Raw genomic sequence first — 22102 nt, 5'->3', positions numbered from 1 at the left:
GACCAGGAATGTAGTGGTGATACACAGAGAGGCAGACAAGGGTTTATTGTTTATTTCACCCGTATCAGAATCAGAATCAGAAACCGTTTATTGCCATGGTATGTTGAACATACAAGGAATTTGACATGACGGGTGGTGCATAACATTTAACAATCAACAACAATCAATATCCTATTCCTACTTCCTCCTACTACCATTTAGTGTACATTGTAAATGATCAACTACTGTCCGGGGCCTTTACTGAAGCTGCAGAGAGAGCCTTTATTATTTAAATATTGTTTTTGGAATTTACAATAGGTGTATCTACTCAACATTAAAAAAAAAAATCTGAAGATTTGCCTGAAATTGTACTTCAGTAGCTCAGTTTTTTCCAAATAAAAGACTTGCAGGGTCTCAGAACTTGTGTTCACTCGCCTGTTGCACAAAGATCAAGTCAGCTTTTCCCAAGTGAGAAAAAAAGATTCTGTTGATTCATTTTCTACGTCTGATTCAAAATTGATTTCTCTCCTGTGTTTATGACTTAAGAAGTTTTTTTTTTTTTTTTTGTTTGTTCATTTCGGCCACAAGAGGCACCACTAGCTCGTGTTCCAAATAGGACTAAAAGTATGAATGTTTTCCTCCAGATGAGTTTTAATTTTTTTCCCAACCACTCTAAAAAACAGGTACATAAATGATGTGTTATGTTATGTAACATTACTGGCATGTCTATCTTTTGGCTAAAAATGTGTTTTAATCAGCGGTAAATTCAACATGAACTTAAAGGAGCAGTGTGTAGGATTTAGTGTAATCTAGCGGTGAGGTTGCAGATTGCAACCAACTAGATATCCCATCCCATCACTACCCCTACACTATTACACTACATTACCCCTTCATTTACACGCATGTCGGAAAACTACGGTGGCCTTCAGGTAATGTAGAAACATAAGAGGCTCTCTTTGGAGCCAGTGTTTGGTTTGTCCGTTCTGGGCTACTGTAGAAACATGGTGGACTCCGAGAAGAGGATCCGCTCCCTGTCTAGATATGAAGGGCTCATTCTCAGCTAACGAAAGCACAACGACTTAGTTTCAGGTGGTTTTCCACTAATAAAACCACCTTGTTATGGATATTATCATCAATTTCTTCAATAAATCCTGCTAAATCCTACACACTGTTCCTTTAAACTGCCTTAATTGATCATTTAGGGGACTTTAGGGCAGCAGGAAAAGCTGAAAGAAAAAAACATTTGACATACATGAGTGTATCTCACTTTATAACGTTGTATCAGTTAACGTGTTAGCAAACAACACAAAGCAACATGATCACCCCTTCGTAATTCTTTTCTGTCCACCTGATGAATCTAAATCCAGTATTCAGCATTGTTATACTCATCAGCTGCCAATAGATAACAGCAGGAAACTGGTGCCGCAGTGAATGGGTTATTGCTGGAAAAGTACAGCCTGCTTTGTTGATGCTCTGCATAAAGAGAGCTACAGACATAAAGGGACATAATAGCAGGTCTACCTTGGCTGTAGGTTCCTCTTCTGGATCCGGGGGATCCTGTGTGAAAATGAAAGCATGAGGTTAGCCACACAAATAAACACCTAGATCCTCTTAGCTTTAAGTCACAGCTGATTCCAGCCACAGCTGACCTAAGTTTAACATTAGGATCCCGTAGGATCTATTCCCATTCTTTTACGGAATAGATCTATGAGCTTTGAACTGCAAGCTGGGTTCTATTTTCCATTTATTTCAGGGAATTCTAACATGGCTCTCTTCCCTTGGCAATGGTTGTGTTATTTTATGAGACTGGGGGGGGGGGGGGGGGGGGGTGTGGCAGAGCAGTGACTGCTCAGACTCAGGGTCTGTAAATATCTGTCTGACCATAAAATGGTGGTAACTGGTAAGAGGCCAGAGAGACACCTTGAGAAGGGACAGGAACCTCATTCTGGCAAAAGTCAGTGAAGAGGGAACAGGAAGACATAAATCAAAACTTGGCAAGAAAAGAAGAAAAACTCGTTCCTGTTTCACCCGTCGATTAAACAACACTGATCACAGTTCATATGAGAGTAAAGTCACAAGTCCCTGTTTGGAGAATAGTATCACAAATAGTAGAAATAAGGCTTCCATGTAAAAATACGAAAGCAAGGATATTACCTTTTACAATTAAAGTCTTTTGAGTCATTTTTTTAAAAACTACACAGCGGGACCGTCCTATGTAGGATGGAAGCCCCGAGAGACAAGTGAAGTAATAAAGGTTCTGCCAGAATAGTCTTTTCTTCTATTCCTTCATTTCTTTCATCTGTAAAAAAGTTGGGAGGAAAAAAAAAGGTTTTGCCAGGTATTATGAGATTGTTGTTGTAATACTCATTGTGGCAACAAGAGGCTGAAGTGCATCACTACCCCATTTTTTATGTTTTCTTTACGATGAGTTTTAATTTACAGAACTTATATATAACACGCAGTATATGTATCTGGAGTTTAGAGAGCATGGAGAAAAATAAAACTTGCCCGGAAGAAAACATGAATGCTTTTAGTCCAATGATAAAAGCTGGGCAAGTGGTGCACTTCTGCCCGTTGTGGCCTAGTATTACGACAACAATAACAATTTTTACCTAACAATCACTTTATATCTACATTCTACTAGTCTAACTACTAGTACCAACGCAATACTTGAGTTTCAGTAATGATACCAAAACATTTTTTTTCTGTGCCATGCGTTGAGGAATAACAAAACCCTCATTGGAAGCAATTACATTCTCGTCACTAAAAGTGTTTTTCCACATCTTTGTGGAAGTATCTAAGCCCTGGGCCCCTGGGTGGGCGATTCCCACGGCAACGGTTGACTGATAACTGAGAACAAGCTTTGCTAGGAGGTTAGCTGTTTAGCTACTTAAGTGGTTTTTGGTATTTTCCAAAAATAATTTGCCAGGAACCATTAGCCATTCCGTTGTGCTGTTAAGTTTGCATTATATTCGGAAAGAACAAGCTAGTTAGCCTAGCTTGCTAATGTTATTTCAACCCCTGCTGAGTTATCAGCCACTCCTGTACACTCAGAGATGTGTTCCCACATTATAGCAATGAGGCGGGCCAGCTAGCGTTAGCTTTTTCTCTTGTATGGGTCCAGATGGTGATGGTAGTGACCAGACTCACAGCAGTGGGTAGTCCTCTAACACAAAAGCAAGGCTAACAAGGTAACAAATTCAGCCACCCAGCTTAAAAATCTGACAGATGGTAAATGTCAGTTTTGAGTGAGTTTTTGATATTCAGTGCTACACTCACACGTTGGTCGCTACCATAACAGTATTCAAAAATAGTTCTCCTGAGACAATTGCCCTATGCCCCCGTAAATTCCTGCCACTCTCCACTGTTAAGAAATCTAAAAAGCTAGACTCATGCCATGCACAACTATGCTCAATCAAACAAGAGCTATGGAGAGAGGGAGAGAGACCAGGGGAAGACTTGAACAAAATGTTTTTTTGGTGACCTCCTCTGCAAAGCTGACCATCCATCATTCCGTCAGGTGGGCTGGAGTGGTGCGGCAGCTCGGCTAACCACAGTGGATGTGATTCCAGGCAGCGCCCACGTCTGGCTTCACAAGAACTCACATCAAAAAAGGAGGTTGAAATGTCCTGTTGAGTGACACTTCTGGTGTTCACAGGGTTGCCATAAAGGAAGCCTTTTAAATGACCTGGTGGCTTTCAGCTGGATGTCAAAGTGAAGTTTTCTGTCAGCAGTTATCCAGGCATGTTGTTCAGAAGAAGTACTGGCTCCCTACACTTTATCCTTAGCCATTATTATTAGTTACTACTACACCTATGTTATCACTCTATTGGAAGAGCTCTCCAACACGTAACGCATCCATTGGTAGCACAGGTGTACTGACATTTTTATACCGATTACAACAAAATGTACTTTAATTGACTGATTTAGGAATAGGAATATTGGAATAATTATTGTTATTTTGGTAGGTATTTTGGGGAATATGGTTGTACGTAATATAACAACTTTTATTTCTGCATATTTTTGTAATGATGTTAAAAAAACGCTCTTATAACCGCTACCACAGGATCTGCTTTGGCTAAAAATTCTTACACAAATAGAAATGTAAAAAGATAAATTTGAGGTTTTGTTGTTGCTGTAGCAACAGTTCATCTGTCCATCCAGCAATTTTTGAAAGAAATCGGTAACAACAGTGTCAATCACATCAACGCTTGCTGCCAAATTTTCACAAACAATGTGAGAGAGTGAGTGTCCTCTGGCACTCTGTACTGTAGGAACGAGGACTAAAAACAGGAATAACCGTAACCAGACTGAAGGCCAACGCTCATAAAAAAGCTACGCTAACCACAAGTGCGGTCGGTTGGGAAATGCACTCATTTTTGTACAAATAACTACACGTCTGAACCAGTGAGAAGCTGCATGGGCACAAGTACAGAAGTATAGTTCAACTCTGGCCTTGCCAACACTGAAGTCAGGAAAACTTGAAAAAAGTCCCTGATTATAACAAAATCTTTGCAGCGTGTCTATATTTGTTCCTCTCAGGATTATACTTCTGTTACACTACAGACAGCATTCATTGGGAGGGAACATTTCTTGTTGTGCTGTTTTTGCATTAAACTCCACATAAAAGGTCACCTGTCAATCAAAGGACCCTGTTTCCATGCAAACACTCTGTACTATGATGTCTAGCTATAGACAGGCAGCATGCTGAGGAAAATTGGCAAGAACATTTTTTTTGCATCTATAGGGTGAATTAATATGAAAGTGATTCAAAGAGTTTCCAAAAAGAGCTTCTGCCAGTGTGTTACTATGCGCGACAATACAGTTCACCGCTGTCAAACTTTCACTTTCACAGCATGTGGACCATCATAATGCTGCATTGTATTCTTTGTTTTACTGACTACTACACAACAGGATGGGGCAAAGGCTTTTACAGGTTTCTTGAGCCAGGATATTTTGTAAACATGTATGACTAAGATACTGCAGAAACCTCATCATGACTGGGATAATAGGGGACTTGTTAACACACTTATTATGAATTACTGCAGAGGAGTTGCACGGTGGGTGTAAGGTCAAAATTCTTACTGGAGGAGAGGAATGTCTTATTGATTGGAATATATTGAATACCTTCTCATCACAGTTAACTGCACACATGGTTAAAAAAGAAGCCTAAACTATCACAAGCTGCCCAAAACCATTTACCTGCCCAATCATATAAAAAGTAGCCCAATTAATCTTTGACTAAGTCCCGCCCTCAGCTGCTACTCCGTCAAGATGTCAGAGTTACCCAGGAGCCCACACTGTCACTAACTGTACTTCCTGCATAAATATCATCACATTTCTGTGTCTGATGCTACGCAATGATTGGCTAGTCTGCCTTTGAGGGATGGGACTTAGCAGGAAGAATACCACCCAATCTGGTGTGACATCCTACAGCTTTACACACAAGCAAAAAAGAACCTTAAGCAGCACTATTTATGCCTGTATGCAATAAAAAATGCTAAATACTAAAATCTCTTGTGTGAAATAGCCAAAACTTGGTTAGCAGGGAATCCGTATTAAGAAATCGAGACATGCGTTTTCAGGGCCTCTAATCACTGCATTCTGACTCAGGTTCACCCCTGCAAACCACGGTTTGTGATTTGCCAAAAATCTTGTTTTCCATCTAGTCTTCAAGATTCTGTGTTAAATACCTTGTGTATATGGCAAACTGAATCCCTTGGCCATTTAGATAAAGTGGTGAACACAGTGATTGTGGTCTCAGTTTCAGGATGAAAGGCATGACAAAAAAAAAGCTAAAAAGATACATCACCTGCACCGGTGACCAGCTCCTTTGCTCGGCTGTGGAGACAGAAAATAGCTGTGTGAGACTAAAAATATGACACCGTTTCAAGAAGTTAGTAGCTTAGCTCAGTTGCTTTCATGGGAATGGAATTTTATTATTATTCATAGGGGCCATCAGTGTTCCAGCAAGTGTCTCTTTGATGAGATATGTGAGGCTGCAGCAGCCATAGGAAATAGTGAGCTGTGTGACTGTGTGGTGACAGCTGTGAGTGATGGCAGCGTGGCTCACTTCTCCAGGCTGGGGGAGCGGGTGAGGAGGTTAGCCGAGGACGCCGCCTTCTTGTCCAGACGTTTCCTCTGCCTCTCCGGGTTCCCCAGTTTCTCGCTGTTCCTACGAACCCTGGAACACCAGAGCGGACAGAAATCTGCTTCAGTTTCCAACGGTAAACACTGTGTGACACTAAATCCCATGCAGATGCATGCAGTTACCCCACTAATTATGCATGCAAAATGGTAGTTAATGGATATTTTGCATGTATAAATAGTACGTACACACAGAAACATTTATGTTTGCCATGTTTGGAATTGTTTACCGACTTCATTCCCAACCTTCCAAAAGGATAAATCTGGTTTAATACAACCTATGTTTTGTTTTGGCCACCATTACTCTCTGTAATAATAACATTGTACTCACCAAAGTAACTGATCTTTCTCAATAAAGCCCTGCACCCATTTGTTACTGTTGCTACGCCTGTAAAGCTTTTCCAGTTTGCAATGATAATGGTGGCAGATTTACCATCGGAATTTGATTGATAATTTCAGACAGACATAGATAAAAGCAGCCTCCTATTTCTAGCTGGCAACCGTTGATGTTGCTGGATAAAACTGCAATTGTCGTAGGCAGATTTGATCAACTGTAGTAGATATGGTTAAGAAAGTAGACGGCACATTTTAGTGTTATTTCCAGTGTCAGTGTCACGTGGGTTTCGTCACTGCCCCCACCTCTTTAGGGGACTAGTGGCAGATCCTGAGTCTGTTAACTCCAATGGGAGAAGTGAACTTGAACACAGATTATGACCAATTATTTTGCTCCTTAGTCAGAGAAGTAAATATTGGACCCATTTTTCACAAGCCCTATTTCTTCCAAACATTCTGACACTAAAATGGCATTTTTTTAGACAGACGAATCAGGAGGAAATGTACTTTGTTTGAGACCTTTCTCTGTCTCAGCAACTCACTTTTGCGAGCTCTGGCAACACAGATATCTCTTCTCTCTGTTGTTGCTAAACAGTCGGTGACGTTACTAGTCTAGCGTAAGCCAAACTGTGTCAAGATTTCAAGCTAATGTCAACTAACGTTTGCAAACGCCCTGGCCAAATCATTTTCGTAATGCTAAATATGGCTGTCAGCTGTCTAAACATCTCATGTTAGCAAAAAGAAAATATAACTACATTTGTTCGGGCCTAATTAGGAGACAGGAGGTGCATACCATTTCATTGGCTCTGCTTGTAATGGTTCATCTTTTGTTAGAGAGTATCTTTGGCTATAGTTAGTTAATTAACTTTAACTCCTGGAGTTAGTTTAAACACTAGAGAAGACTAACAGGTCCACGGCAAAAAGTTAACAGGATAAGCTAATGTGTTGGCAAACACATAGTAATGGCAAATTTATCTGGTTAAACTTCCCCAAATCCATTACACAGCAGGACAGAGCAGCTAACGTTACCCTAAACTCCACACTGCCTCCCACGCAGTGAATGTTCCAGTCCTCCACTGGGCCTTAGGTGTAGTTAGCTAATGAGATGCTAACTCTTGGCCTTGGAAATAAGCTTAGGTTACTACAGGCTGACTTTGAAGCAGACAAATACATAACAAGAAGTGGAACAGGTCGTAAACAAGCCAAAAGGTCATCTAGAGCAGGAAGTAGGTCTGATAATAATCAGATAATTGTAGTTTGGGAATTGGGACTCTTGTTCCCCTTTCTTTCTCTTTCAAACAAGTTTGGCTAACACAGAGGTTTGTTTACAATCTGTCTGATCATGTTTCTTGCCCCGTCAAACTTCTTTTTAGAAATGACATCTTGTTCCCTGATCTCATAAAAAGAACTTGGGGAGTTCAGTGTCGTCATCATTACTGATAGAAGTGTACCATGAATACTGGACCCAGTTGTAATAAACTGGAATTACCTTTTAACTAGTGGCTTATAACTAATTATCGGCCATCACCCAAACTCCCAATTCTAAACAGGCAACTTGTAGAAGAGAGGACTGGTGAGGGTCAAGACAAATGAATATGATTACCCACAAACAAACTGTTCTGAACCATAATTAATCTCTTATTGTCTCTGAGGAATTCTTGCGACACACCCCGTTTCCTGATGACATGCCATTGTAACAGCAGCATCACTAGAGGAAGTGTTGTGGGACTAAAATAAATCTTTGGTGTCTATCTACATCACTGGCCACGGATCGAGGAAGTAAAACTCAGCTCGCAACCACCCCCTCCTCCCAAATCTCTCTACTACTAATCTGAAGTAAAGTTGAATGTAGGTGTAGTAGGCTGAGCAGGGACGCACGGCGTTCCCAGTACCTCAGAGGGGCATGGCAGAGCTGAGTGGAGGGACTAGAGCACATGTTACCCATCACCAATGAAACCCATTTCCAAGCCACAACAAGGAAGTCGGACAAAAGAACACATGCATGCACATGCACATTACACACACAAAGCAGCAGTGCTCTGGCACTGTGCTTTCTCATCACTTCAAAGGCAGTCGTTTGAGAACAAATCACATCATGCACCTTGATCCTTGATTTGTTTGAGGAAGACAAAGTTAAAAGTGTAATTAAGAAAGAGTAGAGCTGCATTAAAAATCATCAAGATTTCAGGCAGTTTGTGTGTTTCTGCAAAACCCAGTTGAATGGCAGATCCTTAGTGGCACTGTGTCAACTCCTCACATCTGTATCGTCTTACAGAACCATCAACCTTAATTCTCTGTGGCTACAGTGAAGTTGTAACCTGGAGGACCACTCTGGAGGTTCTTTTGACGGGTATCATGTATGCTGTTTGCTGTTTAGACGGATATGCCATTTCAAAATATTTTGTTATATCTGTACAATCGTGCAAACCCGCTGACCTTTCTCGATCAGTCTAAGTGTATACATGCTGTAACCCTAGCCCCTTTTGTTCAGTATGCTGTGTTCAATTACCCTCACATCACATTTTCCATTGGGTTCCAATCTGTGTGCCGTGAAGCTAATCTTAGATATGTCACTCAGTGTGGACGAGTGCGGCCATTGTGTTCCACTAAGGCGTATTGTTTCCCTCGCCCCCTGCTCAAATATATGGGGAAGAAAGCACATGGAAGCTGGAGCGAACATGACGACAGAATATGTCGTCCCCGATCGGGGTGTCTGCTCTAACACACCATAATCACACCCCGGCAACCTGATCACCTCACAAGGGGGTTTGCAGCGCAACTGGGGTTTGCAGTCACACAAGTCAGAATCAAGACATTTTTTGATTAGTCCTTAAAAGCCATGCGATCAATCTCGAGAGAGAAGATGATTAAGGAGACGGCGGTGGTGAGGGTGGCGAGATCACCCACAGCGGTTTCTTCTCTCCTTCCTGGATGGCGGACAGGGGGCCGGAGCGGGAGCTGAGGTTGGAGTCTGAGGTTCTGACCGAGGCCGAGGCAGAGCCTAGCTCCTCTGGGGAGCAGCTTCTGTCCCGGAAGTCCTCCCTTTGGAGGCATCTGATCGTGGTGGGCTGAATGGGCTCCTCCACCGACGACGTCCAACTCAGCTCCTTTTCCTGAGCCCCTCCTCCTTCTTCATCTTCCTCCTCATCCTCCTCTTCCAACCCGGGGGTGCGGTGGAGCTTGGCCCGTGTCCCCTCAACCAAAGGCTGCCCCGGAGGGAGTGCGTCCTCCAGTTGCAGGCTCTGGACGCGCCTGGGGAGAGGGACCCTGTCCTGCCCAGTGTCCTGCCCTGGGAGGATGGGCTCTGTCTGGGTTGACCTGTCCAGGGTTGCTGATCTGGGTCTCGGCATCATGGACACTGGGCTTCCTATGTGGCCATTGGCATTGGTCACAATGCTGTCTGACAGTTGGCTAGAGATAGTTCAAAGGTTGAGGTCAACAGGGAAGAGTCATACAAATCACACATCATATGATCACAAGCAGGCTTTTGAACGGTCTAGCATGCCTCTGATGTAGCAACAATGTGGCTATACATGAAGGGAAATAAATGATGGCCACTCATCATCCATCCTGTTTATCTGAGCCCTTAGCGTGTTGGTCCAGTACCTGGTAGCAGGGTGGCGGATCCCATCAACGGCTGAGCTGGAGGAAAGTCTTTTGCTGCCTGTGCAACCATCAGAGCAGCACACATGGTTCAGCACTCGAGCAGCACCTGGGTTCACTGGGTGGGACAAAAGTTGATTATTATTTGATTGACGTCTCTTGATTGATATTTCTGAGTGAAACTGCACTGGCACACTCAGTATGTCCAGTCCTTTTTCATGAACAGCGGTCAGAGATTTATAGTGTGGACCATATAGGACAGGGTTTTTATTTCGGAATTTGTTGATACTGTTACAGATACCCAAGATTAAAAACCAATACATCGCAATATTTTATTTGATACTTTAGCTTGTCAGTCACTTGTACAATTCCCAAAATGTATAGTTCATCAACTCGCTAAGAATTTTAAACGAAAGGCACTATATCTAGTTTACGATGTTTAGTTAAGATTAAGCATCAGTGAGGGCCGCTTCCGACAATCTTTGAGAGAACGGACAATCTGAGTACTAAGTGCAATTCCCTCAAAGAGAGAAGGTCTTAGAGTGTGCACCGTCATCCCCATTTATACAATTTAACATGCGTCACCCCTCTCTATAATGCCTTTAGTAGCGGCCATTCAAAACAGGTAAACACACTTTTGCATTTAAATGAGTTTGGACATCAAATTGTTTGATCTAGTTCAATTGAAGCATACCGACACCTTTGGAGATGTCAAAGATAATGTTTCTCTTTACAAAATCAAAAATGGACTATCAAATCCAAGGTTAGGTTCCTTTACTGACAATGTAAAATATTTTGCATATGTCTTTGCATATGCAATGGTAAAGTATGAAATACACTGGGCGATGTTCTACCACCCATTGTACCATGAGCATGTTGAAGATCACTCACCTGCAATGAGCTGCTGTTTCAGTAATGGTAAGAGCTGATCATGGAGGCGGATCCTGCGCAGGGCGTCAGCCAGCGAGGATTTCAGCAGCGTGATCTCATCTTCCTGCGCCTGCAGACGCACCTCCATCATGGAAGCTCGGTCTGGGAAGTCGGTGCTGCCGTCTGCCGACGCGTCGTCTGTAAAAGAGACCATAAAGGTGGCTCAGGAAAGCTGGGCTAATTTGTGAGAAGCCTGGATGGAATGAGCCAGACAAACGAACCAGGATTTATCGGTTTCATCACATCAACAAAACCACTTCCATAAAAAGCTAAAGAGAAACTTTGAGTAGCATGTTGTCGACCAGCGGTGAGCTCAAACACAAGTAGACATCATGTTTGTTCAGTTTGTTGGAGCGCTCTGTTTCTAATTATCTTGGGCGCAAATCAAGTGAGTTAAGTAAATTCAATGTTAAGTGCTGTGCAGAATGTATAAGACGCAACATGGCATTAAACACCATTGAAGTAGTAAATAGGACTCCAGCGTCAAGTCATTTAGTTTACTGGAAGAAATTATGATAATTACCAACCAATCAGAGGAACATCTGCACTTCGTCAATTGTACAATGTAGTTTTGCAGGCTGTTTTTTTTATTTTAATCTGGGTCAAGCGAATAAAAACAACTTCAACAGAGGAGTGTCTCTCAAAGACCTCATTGTGTGTTGAGTAGGGCTACAGTTCTGGTGTGTGTTTGTGTGAGTGTATGAGAGGCACACAGCTGATTTTGGTCCAAAACGTGTGCGTGTATGCGCGTGTGTGGAACGCCTCCTTCTGTTCTTGTGTCACTGGATGGAACAAAGCTGTGCATAGTGAGCATCAGGAGGATATTTTCCTGCTCCAGTTCAACTCAGCTGTGTTGGTAGTTCTCATGATTACTCAGCCACTCGATACTTGCTCAGCCATTTTAGTTGTTTTTTTGCACTGCAGCCAATAAAGCACCAGCGTTAATTGACCGAGAAGTTCCAAGGAAACGTTCCCACTCAGTAATAATAAGTAGGTAAGAGGTCCTCAGACACCACTCCTCTCTGCACAAATCCTTTAAAGACCGCTCCACTCAATTTTAGCAGAAGGCTAACAGTTGAGATCAAGAACCTGGAATAAGACAGTTGCTGGTAATCGTAGTCGGAAAGGCCAAGTCATACTTTCCCCTTCCGCTTTGATCAGCGTGACGTAAATGTCGTCATCTGCCCATTTTTCACACGGACCCCTTTAGAGTATGTCAGATTGCTGATCGGCTTCTAATGTGAAACATCTGCAGGAAGCGTTTGTTCTTTCTGACTGTGGTGTGGTGATAACACCTCTGAAATGTTACATGCTAAAAATTTATCAAGAAGTAATACAGCAATATCTATCTTGACACCATTTGCCACCAACATCTACTGCTCATACCCAACCAAGAAAGGCTGAAGCAGCATAAAGTGTACTGAATTGATGAAGGATGTGTTGTATTATTTTATTCATTACTAATTTTAATTAGCTTTATGAGACAAAAGTGTACAAAGGATTTTGTTAAAACTTCATATGCAATCACCTAGAGACTGAGGGTCGGGTCATGCTCCGTCAGTACCAGTTCATACAACGTGTCATCAATTCAAAGCAGTGATTGTGACTTTGCTGAGTCTGAACTAACCCTTTAAAGCACCAAAGTCACAAAATAACACTAACTAACTAACTAACAGCAGTAGACCACCAACTACTGTTTTCTGCAAGGTAAAAGGAGTCTGGTGGCTTTGAAGAGAACATAGATAACGGCTTCAGTTCCCCGTCAGAGAGGCAAGATAAAGTGGTGAAAATATTGCGTACATTTAAACTGATATTAATGTTTTTAGGTGTCTAAAATACATCTTCAACAGTACATTGCTTTGGTCACGTGCTGGTACTCCTGTGTGTTTCTACAATCTATTGTAGGTAACACACTGACTATGGAGAAGTACCTCATACAAGCCCACTTCAAAACATCCAAACTATCTCTTTAATTAAGACCATGTAGCTTAACTAAAACCAGTGATGATTCAAATTGCAATTCAGTGGACTAAGGACAGTTAGGTTTTGAATCAAGAATGGATCCTGAATGGAATCATGACGCCAAGAACTGCAATCACAGTCCAACTGTGACATTTTGTTAAGATTGACACCTGTATAAAAGTTTGAACCAGACTAAAAGGTCAACCTAAAGTCCTATCGTCACACTGATGATGATCTGTCCTTGGTCAAGACCAGAGCACATTTATTCAGTTCTCATCCATGAAGAGTTTACACCACCTTATAATAAAACACACTCAAAGAGTTAAACACAGTGTCATGAGGGGGAATCTAAACAAAGAATGACGTGTCACTAAACAGCACTGGCAGGTTTTATGAGACGGTCTGACCAGAAATGAGCTGACAAACAATAAAAGCTATCAGCTGTGACTGCGACTGGACATCATTCATAACAATAAATCACACAAGGCCCTGAGGGAACCAGTGGAAGGAGATGACCACACTACCACTACCATCACTTCAAACCATAAAACATCCTGAAGTTAGCCTGTTAGGTTGTCACCACAGAGAGAAAGGCTGGTAATATTTGTACAGACATGAGAATGAGCTCTTTGATCTCTGATGAATTCTCCACGTTTCCTTTGTGCTCTAAAGATGTTTCATTACTGCAAAACAAAGGTCCTTGAACTCTTTTCTAAGAAACGAGTCAAACCCTGGTCTGCACTTGGCACGCAGCCAATCTTTACTGCTTCACTGGAAGATTTCATCAGCCTGCTATTAACATGTAAATGATCTGCCCATTTATCGGCGCTTTGTCTCGACCTGTCTTTTCCATTGCGCTTAGCAATTTGTCATTTTCCCCAAGAATGCCAACTGAAAACACATGAAGAGTTAACCTTCAGATTCACCTGCTCAGCTCGCTGTGATACGGAACCCCAGGAGGGACATGGAGGGGAAAATATAGAAAGATCTCACAGTCCTGCAAAACTTTCATCTAGGTCAATGTAAAAAAAATAAAAATGTAATAAATTTAGGTCGATGTACTTCCGGGTCGGTTCTGGATTGGCCACAAATATAAAGACAAGACAAATGAGACAAGAATTAACGAGCTAGCGTGCCCCGCGGTCTCTCGTCCTTCGGTAAGCAGTTAGCTGTAGCTCAAATACAAGCAGACCACTGTGACCCCCGACTGGCTGAATTTGAGCTGCTACAGCTAACCGCTAACTTAAAGTTTAAAATACGTCTCTGGAGCTGGCGTCCACTCTCTCTAGCTAATTCTTATCTCATTTAAATTAGCTAAAGTTCTTTTAAATCTTTTTTTTTTTGCCCCTCCATGTTTGTTACAGGGAATCCAACTACGGTAAAGTTGAATTATTTTTGGTTCAAAATGTTGCCTGAAGGACACCAAAATAGGACCTGTAGGTTTTCATCATTTCCTGCTAACAAAGTATACACTGTAGCTCGAAAAATACCAGATTAATCATTTCTAAAATTCTATTAGGCATAAAAATCATAAATTTTTATTCCTGATACAGAAATTAAAATCTTGATATATACTGTACATCTATGAAGCCTTCAGTAAATTACAACAGAAAGTAAACATTCCCTTTGATATCTGTACATGGAAGCCAGCCTGGATCCAGACAGCATGGTAACCTTCATCACCAGGAGATGTCAGCCTCTTTGCCAACTGAGTGATGTAAAAACAGCCAGAGGCCTCGTGGAAGTTTTGGCACACCAGGGTTATGATTCACTGTGGCTCTTAAAGACATTTTCCTTTGGTGTAACCGTTTCACTGGAACAGGCATTTCATCATCAGCAGTGTTGTGAAACGCCTGGATCTGATCCAGCTGGGCAGGGGAGGAACTGTTCCCTCCACAATAAAGGTCTACTTGAAAAACGCTGCGCACTGATTATTCTTCAGAATAAAAAGTTCAGAGTGGAACACGGCTGACTAAATGTAGGAGTAACATTTGAGACCAGCTTTCAAGTTATCACATGATTAGTCAAGTACGCTCTGAGAAAATAATTAACCCTGTTTGTTCTTTTTATCTTTGTCAGGAATATGATTTTTTGAAACTTTCTTATTTTAAGTTTGAAAAAACATCAGCTTCAGTCTGACTTCAAATTAAATCATTTCTATATGGAAGATGGGTTTACAGACTCCAGTGGAGGTGGTGGGAGAAAGGAAAATGATGGCTAAGCTATCATTCCTAATGAAGAACATGCTCCTCCCATGTTTAGGGTTTTTATTGTGAAAGGTAAGAACAAAAAGATGTGCTTCCTTTGCCAAGGTTGAAAGGGGCAATAAAGTTTGCCGCCTTTGCTTTGTTGTTTGTGAACTATAGTGTACGAAATATTGACCCTGTTCTGTAAAAGAAATTACATTGCATATTTGCCACGTGATATTTGCATTCTGTGTGAAAGTACTCATGTTAAAAAAAATGAATATAAAAAATGTATTGATTTGCAAAGTCCTTTACATGCTTTAAGGTGAACAGGTGCTGATAAATACCAGCCTGTCTTCAGTCAGTGTAACATCAAAATCACAGAAATTAGATTTTAATGCAAACAGAAAGAAAAAAACACCTGACTTTTCCTGCAGGGTTTGCTCATTTTTCATTACAAAAAGCTGACTGTCAAAATAAACTCCATTGTGCAAATGTCTGGTAATCATGTGAGCAGAGTTCTTCCTCATCTTGGGTTGTTTGGGATGCCTCCTCCTCCTCCACGCGAGAATCATGAGATCACGCGAGAATCTTTACGGCGGTGGAAACGGTATTCCCACATCTCTGCTGGTGGATACATTTGTACCGTGACATGGTGTATAAGGTGTAATCCTTTATCATTACATGCTATGTTTTGTTTAATCGACTGACTCACTTACTTCTACAGCTGGAGCTGCATCAGCTGGGTGTATAGTTCACAATTAGCAGTGGATTGTTAATGTGTGCATTGGACATCATTGTTGCTTCACGTAATGACTTCTCCTTCCTTCCTGCTGCTGTGACCTACATTCAGCTAGTATCAAAATGAGCTAAATGGAAAATGCCATCACTGCCAAGACAATAAGTTGATGTTACATTGCGGTTGAGCTGAAACAACAAGGGAAAGACACCTCAACTCAATGTGATCATCGTTAATCTGCTGAAATTTAGGTCCAACCAATGAGAAGAGCAGCTCTCCTCTGACCTGACTGGCTTGAAGTCTCTACAGAGAGTTTGCACTTCCACCCCGACCTGTCAGAATAAAAGCCTGCGTAGAAACGTCTTAGCACTTCCTCCCCAACCTGTCAGAATAAAAGCCTGCGTAGAGACGTCTTTACACTTCCTCCCTGACCTGTCAGAATAAAAGCCTGCGTAGAGACGTCTGCAGTGCACATAAGCGGAAGTGTTTGATGAAGTGACACAAGCAGCTACTAAGGAACTTCAAGGGAGACCACACACACAATGCAGGCATGCGTGTATCAAAGCACTAGCTGCAGGTTTTAGAGAACATAACAGAAGATCAAATACTGTTTGGTTTCGGTTCAGGGTTAGGACTGTGTGGGGTTTGCTACATCCAGGGCCGCTCTAAACCAGTTAGTTCTTTATCAGTGTAAAAACATCCAGATAACAGAATCAGCTCAGTAGCTCACATGGTAAATTCAGCTGATTGTCCGTTTCAACAGCACTAATCCATCAGTAACAGTGTCTGAGTCATGTGATGCTCACCACTCGGCTGCTGTCACTTTATCTTTTCATTCAGAAATTCATTCGAACTGCTTCACTGTCAATGAAACAATTTCTTTTACAGTAAAGTCAATACAATACTGCTTTGGATATGTGTCCTGAATATATATTCTTATTATTATCTATATCATGTAAGACCACAGTTAAATATTGAGGAAGAGTTTGCACATGCACAGCATTGACAGGAATGGAACTGAGCAAGCTACTGTGTTTTTAGAAAGATGGGCGAGAAGGAAGGGAAGGTTCCTCTTCTCCACTCTGGGCCTTTCCTGCTCTGAGAATACTTTAAGAAAGAGTGGCTGGAGCTTTAACGGCTATCCGAAACCCTCGTCTCTAAACACTACCTGATGATAAACAATTAAAACATTCCAAACCCCCCTTTAGTGAGGCTGTTGCTGAAAACGTGGATGGAAAAAAGGCTGAGAAAAGCAGAAACACATGCTGAAAGCTAACTTCCCACCGTGGGCCTCCTTCTTCTTCTGAGGGGGAAAAAAAGAACCGACGTCAGTCAGTGAGGAGCATCAAAGACCAAACATCATTAGCAGATAAACAAGTTTCTCTTTAGAAACCCAGATGAACCCCTTTCAAGACAGTGATGGATGAGCACATTACTCCTGAAGCCTTATTGTAAGCAGGTCCTCCACACACCATGTTCTCCCTTTGTATGTCGGTTTGCAGCTATTGTGAATTTAAGGAGACATGACATATGTTCATTTTCATACTTATATTTGGGGTTTATACAAGAATATGTTTACATACTTTCAGTGGTGTATAGTAATGAAGTAGAAATACTTTGTTACTGTACTTAAGTCGTTTATTTGGATATCTGTACTTTACTTTACTATTTATATTTCTGTTGACTTTCACTTTTTCTTCACTACATTTTGCAAAGAAAACTGATACTTTGACTCCGATACATTTCGCCTGAAACCTTCGTTACTCGCTACAAAATCAAATCTATCTTTAGAAAAAAAATGAATCATGAGACCAACGTCGGGGACTGTGGTGGAACACAGACTGCAAGCAAGCAGGTTTGGCGAACTAGTGGTCCTAGCTTGCAAGTTAAATCATTGGTTAATCACGTTAATGCGCAATTGCAAACAAGTGCTCTCAAAGCCGCGGTGTTTTGATTCCCAGTGATGCCCAGGATGCTAGCTAGCGAGCGACTACATGAGTAGAATTCCACTCTACGATGACTGATTTCATGATGGAAGCAGAAATGGAAGCACCTGCTACTCCCGCAAAAAACGACGGTGGTGACGAAGACCAACACCCGTGGCTATATTTGCGAGAAATGTTTTCTTATGTTGGAGTGAAAGATTCTTCGTACCGGATGAAGTGCCCCTCTGATGCTTACCCAAAGCTACTGAAATATTGGCATTCAAAAACTCCCCAGCCAATCTCAGGAAACACATTGAGGTAAATTAAGATTAATCCCATGAGCCGCAACGTTATTGTTTAGTTATCATAATTAGCATAAACCTGTTAAGATATCTAGCAGTGTTTTCCCACAGGATTGGAGTATATCAGACAGGTGTCTGATCTTCTAATTTTGCTATACATGGTGTATGTTAGGCTAACGTTCGCTAGCTATCGTAAATCAAATGAGACAATTAGTGTAGTAGACAGATCGCTAGCGAGTTAGTGAGCTGAGGAAGTGTTGACAGTTGTGAGATTTTGTTGATTTGAGTCATCTTAGCTATAATCATTGCAGCACTAGATGGCTAACGTTAGCTAGCCACCACACCATAGGATTGACAGGAGCCGCGAGAGCGCAGCATTACGATTTGAACCGCTTCGGAGTTGGAGATGCATGTAAGTGTGTGTAGCAAGTGGGGCTAGCTAAAGTTGTTATGCTTACATCCTCTAGTCCAGAGGAAGCCAACACGGTGCCCGCGGGCACCTGGTCGCCCGCAGGGACCACGTGAGTCTCCCGCAAGGCATGTTCTAAAAATAGTATTAGTCACCATGGAGCTCCGTCTAAAATGTTTAGTTGCTGTTCATTTTTTATCAAAAACGCTTGCATGAATGTAGATTTTAAAATGACAATATTTCTTGTCATAAGAGAGTTGGGTACCCGGAGGTGCACGGCGGACAGCCAGGAAGAGGCTGCCATACCGCACTGGGTTTTCAGGTTCCGAATGGCGGGCGCTTCCCGTTGGTGCCGGACGCGCGACACGAGCGCACCCCGTCGTCAGGTCCGTCAGTCCTCGGAATAGGCCGCGGGGCAACAACTCTTGGGTGGCGGGGGTAAAGGCGAGGTAACGCAATCCGACCGAAAAGGCCCAGACTAGAGGTTTCAACGCGGGCACCCGAAGATACTCGCGCGCCTCAGAGGGTTGGATCCCCCCCTCGGCTATAGACGAGACTGTTTACTAGTTTCTTCGTGGAGAAAAAGGTACCATTAGAAATGGTGTCGGTGACAACAGACGGGGCTCCCGCCATGACGGGCCGGTATACAGGCTTCATTGCACAATGTAAAGGTGACCCAGACTTCCCAAAATTTCTACATTACCACTGCATCATTCACCAGCAGGCGCTATGTGCAAAAGTAACCGGCTTTGATCATGTGATGACTCCTGTCGTGAAGATCATAAATGGCTTCCGATCCAAAGCCAAACAACACAGGATATTCATAACTGATGATTTGTATAAACATGGGACAGAGTTGATTTGTTGATCATGATTTGTTCAAAAATGTTACAAAAGTGGTTAGTACAAACGAGACATGATTTGAAGATATGACAATTAATGATTTCATAACAAATGTTAGTAGTGATAATCTTTACAAAAATAGAACAGGTGTGATTTTGAACCAAATGCTACAAATGTGCTTATTCATACAAAACTGTCAAGAAAGATATTTACAAAAATATCAGAGATGTGATACCTCTGACTTTCAAATGTTGAAACAGAATAACAGAAATAAATGTTTAAATATATCTGTGTTTCCTACCATCATTGTTGTGGAAATCATTGTTAATAATTATTGTGAGGAATAATTAACATTGACATGTGATCAGACAGTCTCTTCACACATATTATTATTATTAAAAGGTGATCTGTGCAACTTTGTTATTCAGGAAGTTTGTATCAAACAAGTAGCCCTTCGTACTACTCGGTACCCTTCAAGTAGCTCTCAGTTTCAAAAAGGTTGGTGACCCCTGCTCTAGTCGGTATGAGCATACTTATAAACGAACTGTTACAACTCCTTCATAGTGTCATATTGCTTTTCGGAGAATTATGATGATAAGTTCATAGTAGATGCAAAAGTATACTTATGTACAATATATTATGTTGAACATTGTTGCTCCTGGATGGATCACAGCCAACCCAATTATTTTCAACACAACTCCTTGTCCTTGGTCATGGTGGCCACAGCACTTAAAAGAATAAACTTCCTAATTCTCAAAATTCTGACCCTTTGCTTTTTTTATTAACAGCATTTACTTGTACTTTTACTTTCAATACTTAAGTACATTTAATATCAGAAAATTACTTTTGATACTTAAGTCCAGTAAATATCAAACACGTTAAGACTTTTACTCAAGTAGTATTCTAATAGGTGACTTTCACTTTTACTGGAGTCATTTTCCAGTAAGGTATCTTTACTTTTACTCAAGTATGGCTTTTGGGTACTTTATACACCACTGCATACTTTAATGATCAAAAAACACTATTTGTTTCATACTGTCTGCTTGAATCTACGGCGTAAAATAAATATTGGGGATCCAAACACTTCATTTCCTGCATTCTGGTGAATTTTTATGCATCAACTTCTGGTGGAAACATTTTTATTTATGTAAAGAACAACACAAAGGCGCCAAGTGACAATTCAAATACAAATGTAAAACGGATCGTTATGCAGTAAAGCTCCCAGGCATTCGGTTTTGCTTTCAAATATTGATTCTCCTGTAGATCACCTTTCTTTCGTTGATTAGTCATGTTCTTTATGCTTTTTACATGCTGAATGATTTATTTTCAAGAAACTTATGAGAAAATCCAAGCACAATATTTAAAGTGGTGCTTTCGTGTCATTCTTTGAGGAAAAACTCAGTTTTACAGATCTGTTCAACTTGATTAATCAACACACAGAATGAATGAATAATGATCAAAGAATTTCTTTCCTAATAATTTCTCAATCTCTGCTGAGTCAACACCACAGACTGTATAAGAAGCGGACGTAGTCGTCGTGACGTCAACCATTGGTTTGTGGACTGCCGTTTTGAAGCCTTGAGTTTGGCAGTTTGGCCGTCGCCATCTTGGTTTTTTGCAACCAATGAACAGAAGTTACCATTTGGACTGAGGAGTGACGTAGAGACGCCGTATACGGCTCTGGTAGTGGTAGTCTTCTTGAAGAAGACCATGAACTCATGTTTACAATGTTTACTGAGGTAATTAATCAAGTGAGAATTTGAGTAATTTTCTCATAGACTTCTATGTAATCAGACTTCCCGTACATTCAAAACGTATGTGTGTTCTGATAAGTTGAGAATAAAATCGTAATATTTTGAGCGACAAAAAGCTGTAACATTACGAGAATAAAGTATATTAAGTATCATATTATTTCAAGAAAACGTGGGCGACTGTGGCTTAGTGGAGAGCAGGGCCGTCCTTCAATCAGAGGATGGGCAGTTCGATCCCTGGCTCTGGCTCTGCTAGTTCCATGTCGATGTGTCCTTGAGCAAGACACTTAACCCCAAAATTGCTCCCGTAGCTGTGCCTACGGTGTAATAGAATCTGAATTAGTGCTGGGCGGTATGACCAAAAATTTGTATCACTGTATTTTTTAAGATTCTGGCGGTTTCACGGTATTCTTTTTTTTCCATGACTGTGTTTTTATATAGGTTTATAGTGGCTTACTCTACTGTCAGGAGTACACAGAATATAAAAACATGTTAATGTCATCATGTATAAAGGCTTTGCTTACTATAGGCTGTGCTCGTTTATTCGTATAATGTTGGGATAGCAGTTTGGCTGAAGTATTGTTGCCCCGGTAAGACATACCTTGAATCCAGTGTTTTAATCATTGCTCTGAGCTCATCTTTCTCGACTGTCTGTAGCGAGACCATGTCCTTGCAGAGGTGGATCATTACTGCTTTCGCTCCACCGCTTGCTTTTCTTGTCATATGCAGTGCTTCGAGCAAATGCCTCTTCAAGCAATGTGTGAACCTTTGGCTTCACTGTTTCACTCGCTAACGGTCGTTAACGTTACCGGTTGACGACTGAAATCACACTCTTGGTATTCCAACTCATGTTTTCTGCTGAGGTGATGGAGAAAGTTGCTTGCGTTACCACCAGCGTCAACAACAGTGGCTTGACACACTTTGCAATATATAGTCTTTTGGACGTCGGACATTTTAAAACCAAAACACTTCCAAACAGCAGACCCAGCTCCT

The 22102-nt window shown here is 41.5% G+C and overlaps 1 protein-coding gene across 4 annotated transcripts in view; it reads right to left on the bottom strand.

Annotated features, from left to right (window-relative positions):
- The window catches only part of eml3 (EMAP like 3), a 56679-nt gene that overhangs the window by 15710 nt on the left and 18867 nt on the right, over positions 1 to 22102 (bottom strand). For 3 of the 4 annotated variants that reach the window (XM_076087153.1, XM_076087154.1, XM_076087155.1), the window contains 6 exons: positions 10954 to 11130; positions 10066 to 10180; positions 9367 to 9870; positions 6053 to 6163; positions 5792 to 5820; positions 1501 to 1536 (listed from right to left, as the gene is read on the bottom strand). In XM_076087153.1, the coding sequence (XP_075943268.1) occupies positions 1501 to 1536; positions 5792 to 5820; positions 6053 to 6163; positions 9367 to 9870; positions 10066 to 10180; positions 10954 to 11130 (972 nt within the window). The remainder of the gene's footprint in view (positions 1 to 1500; positions 1537 to 5791; positions 5821 to 6052; positions 6164 to 9366; positions 9871 to 10065; positions 10181 to 10953; positions 11131 to 22102) is intronic. The other variant, XM_076087156.1, reaches the window with a different exon arrangement.

The sequence above is a fragment of the Anarhichas minor genome, unplaced genomic scaffold, assembly GCF_050575085.1.
Source record: "Anarhichas minor isolate MPS153535 unplaced genomic scaffold, ASM5057508v1 ptg000009l, whole genome shotgun sequence".
NCBI lineage: Eukaryota > Metazoa > Chordata > Actinopteri > Perciformes > Anarhichadidae > Anarhichas > Anarhichas minor.
The sequence above is the reverse complement of the archived record's forward strand: the minus strand, read 5'-3'. Positions and strand labels throughout refer to the sequence as shown.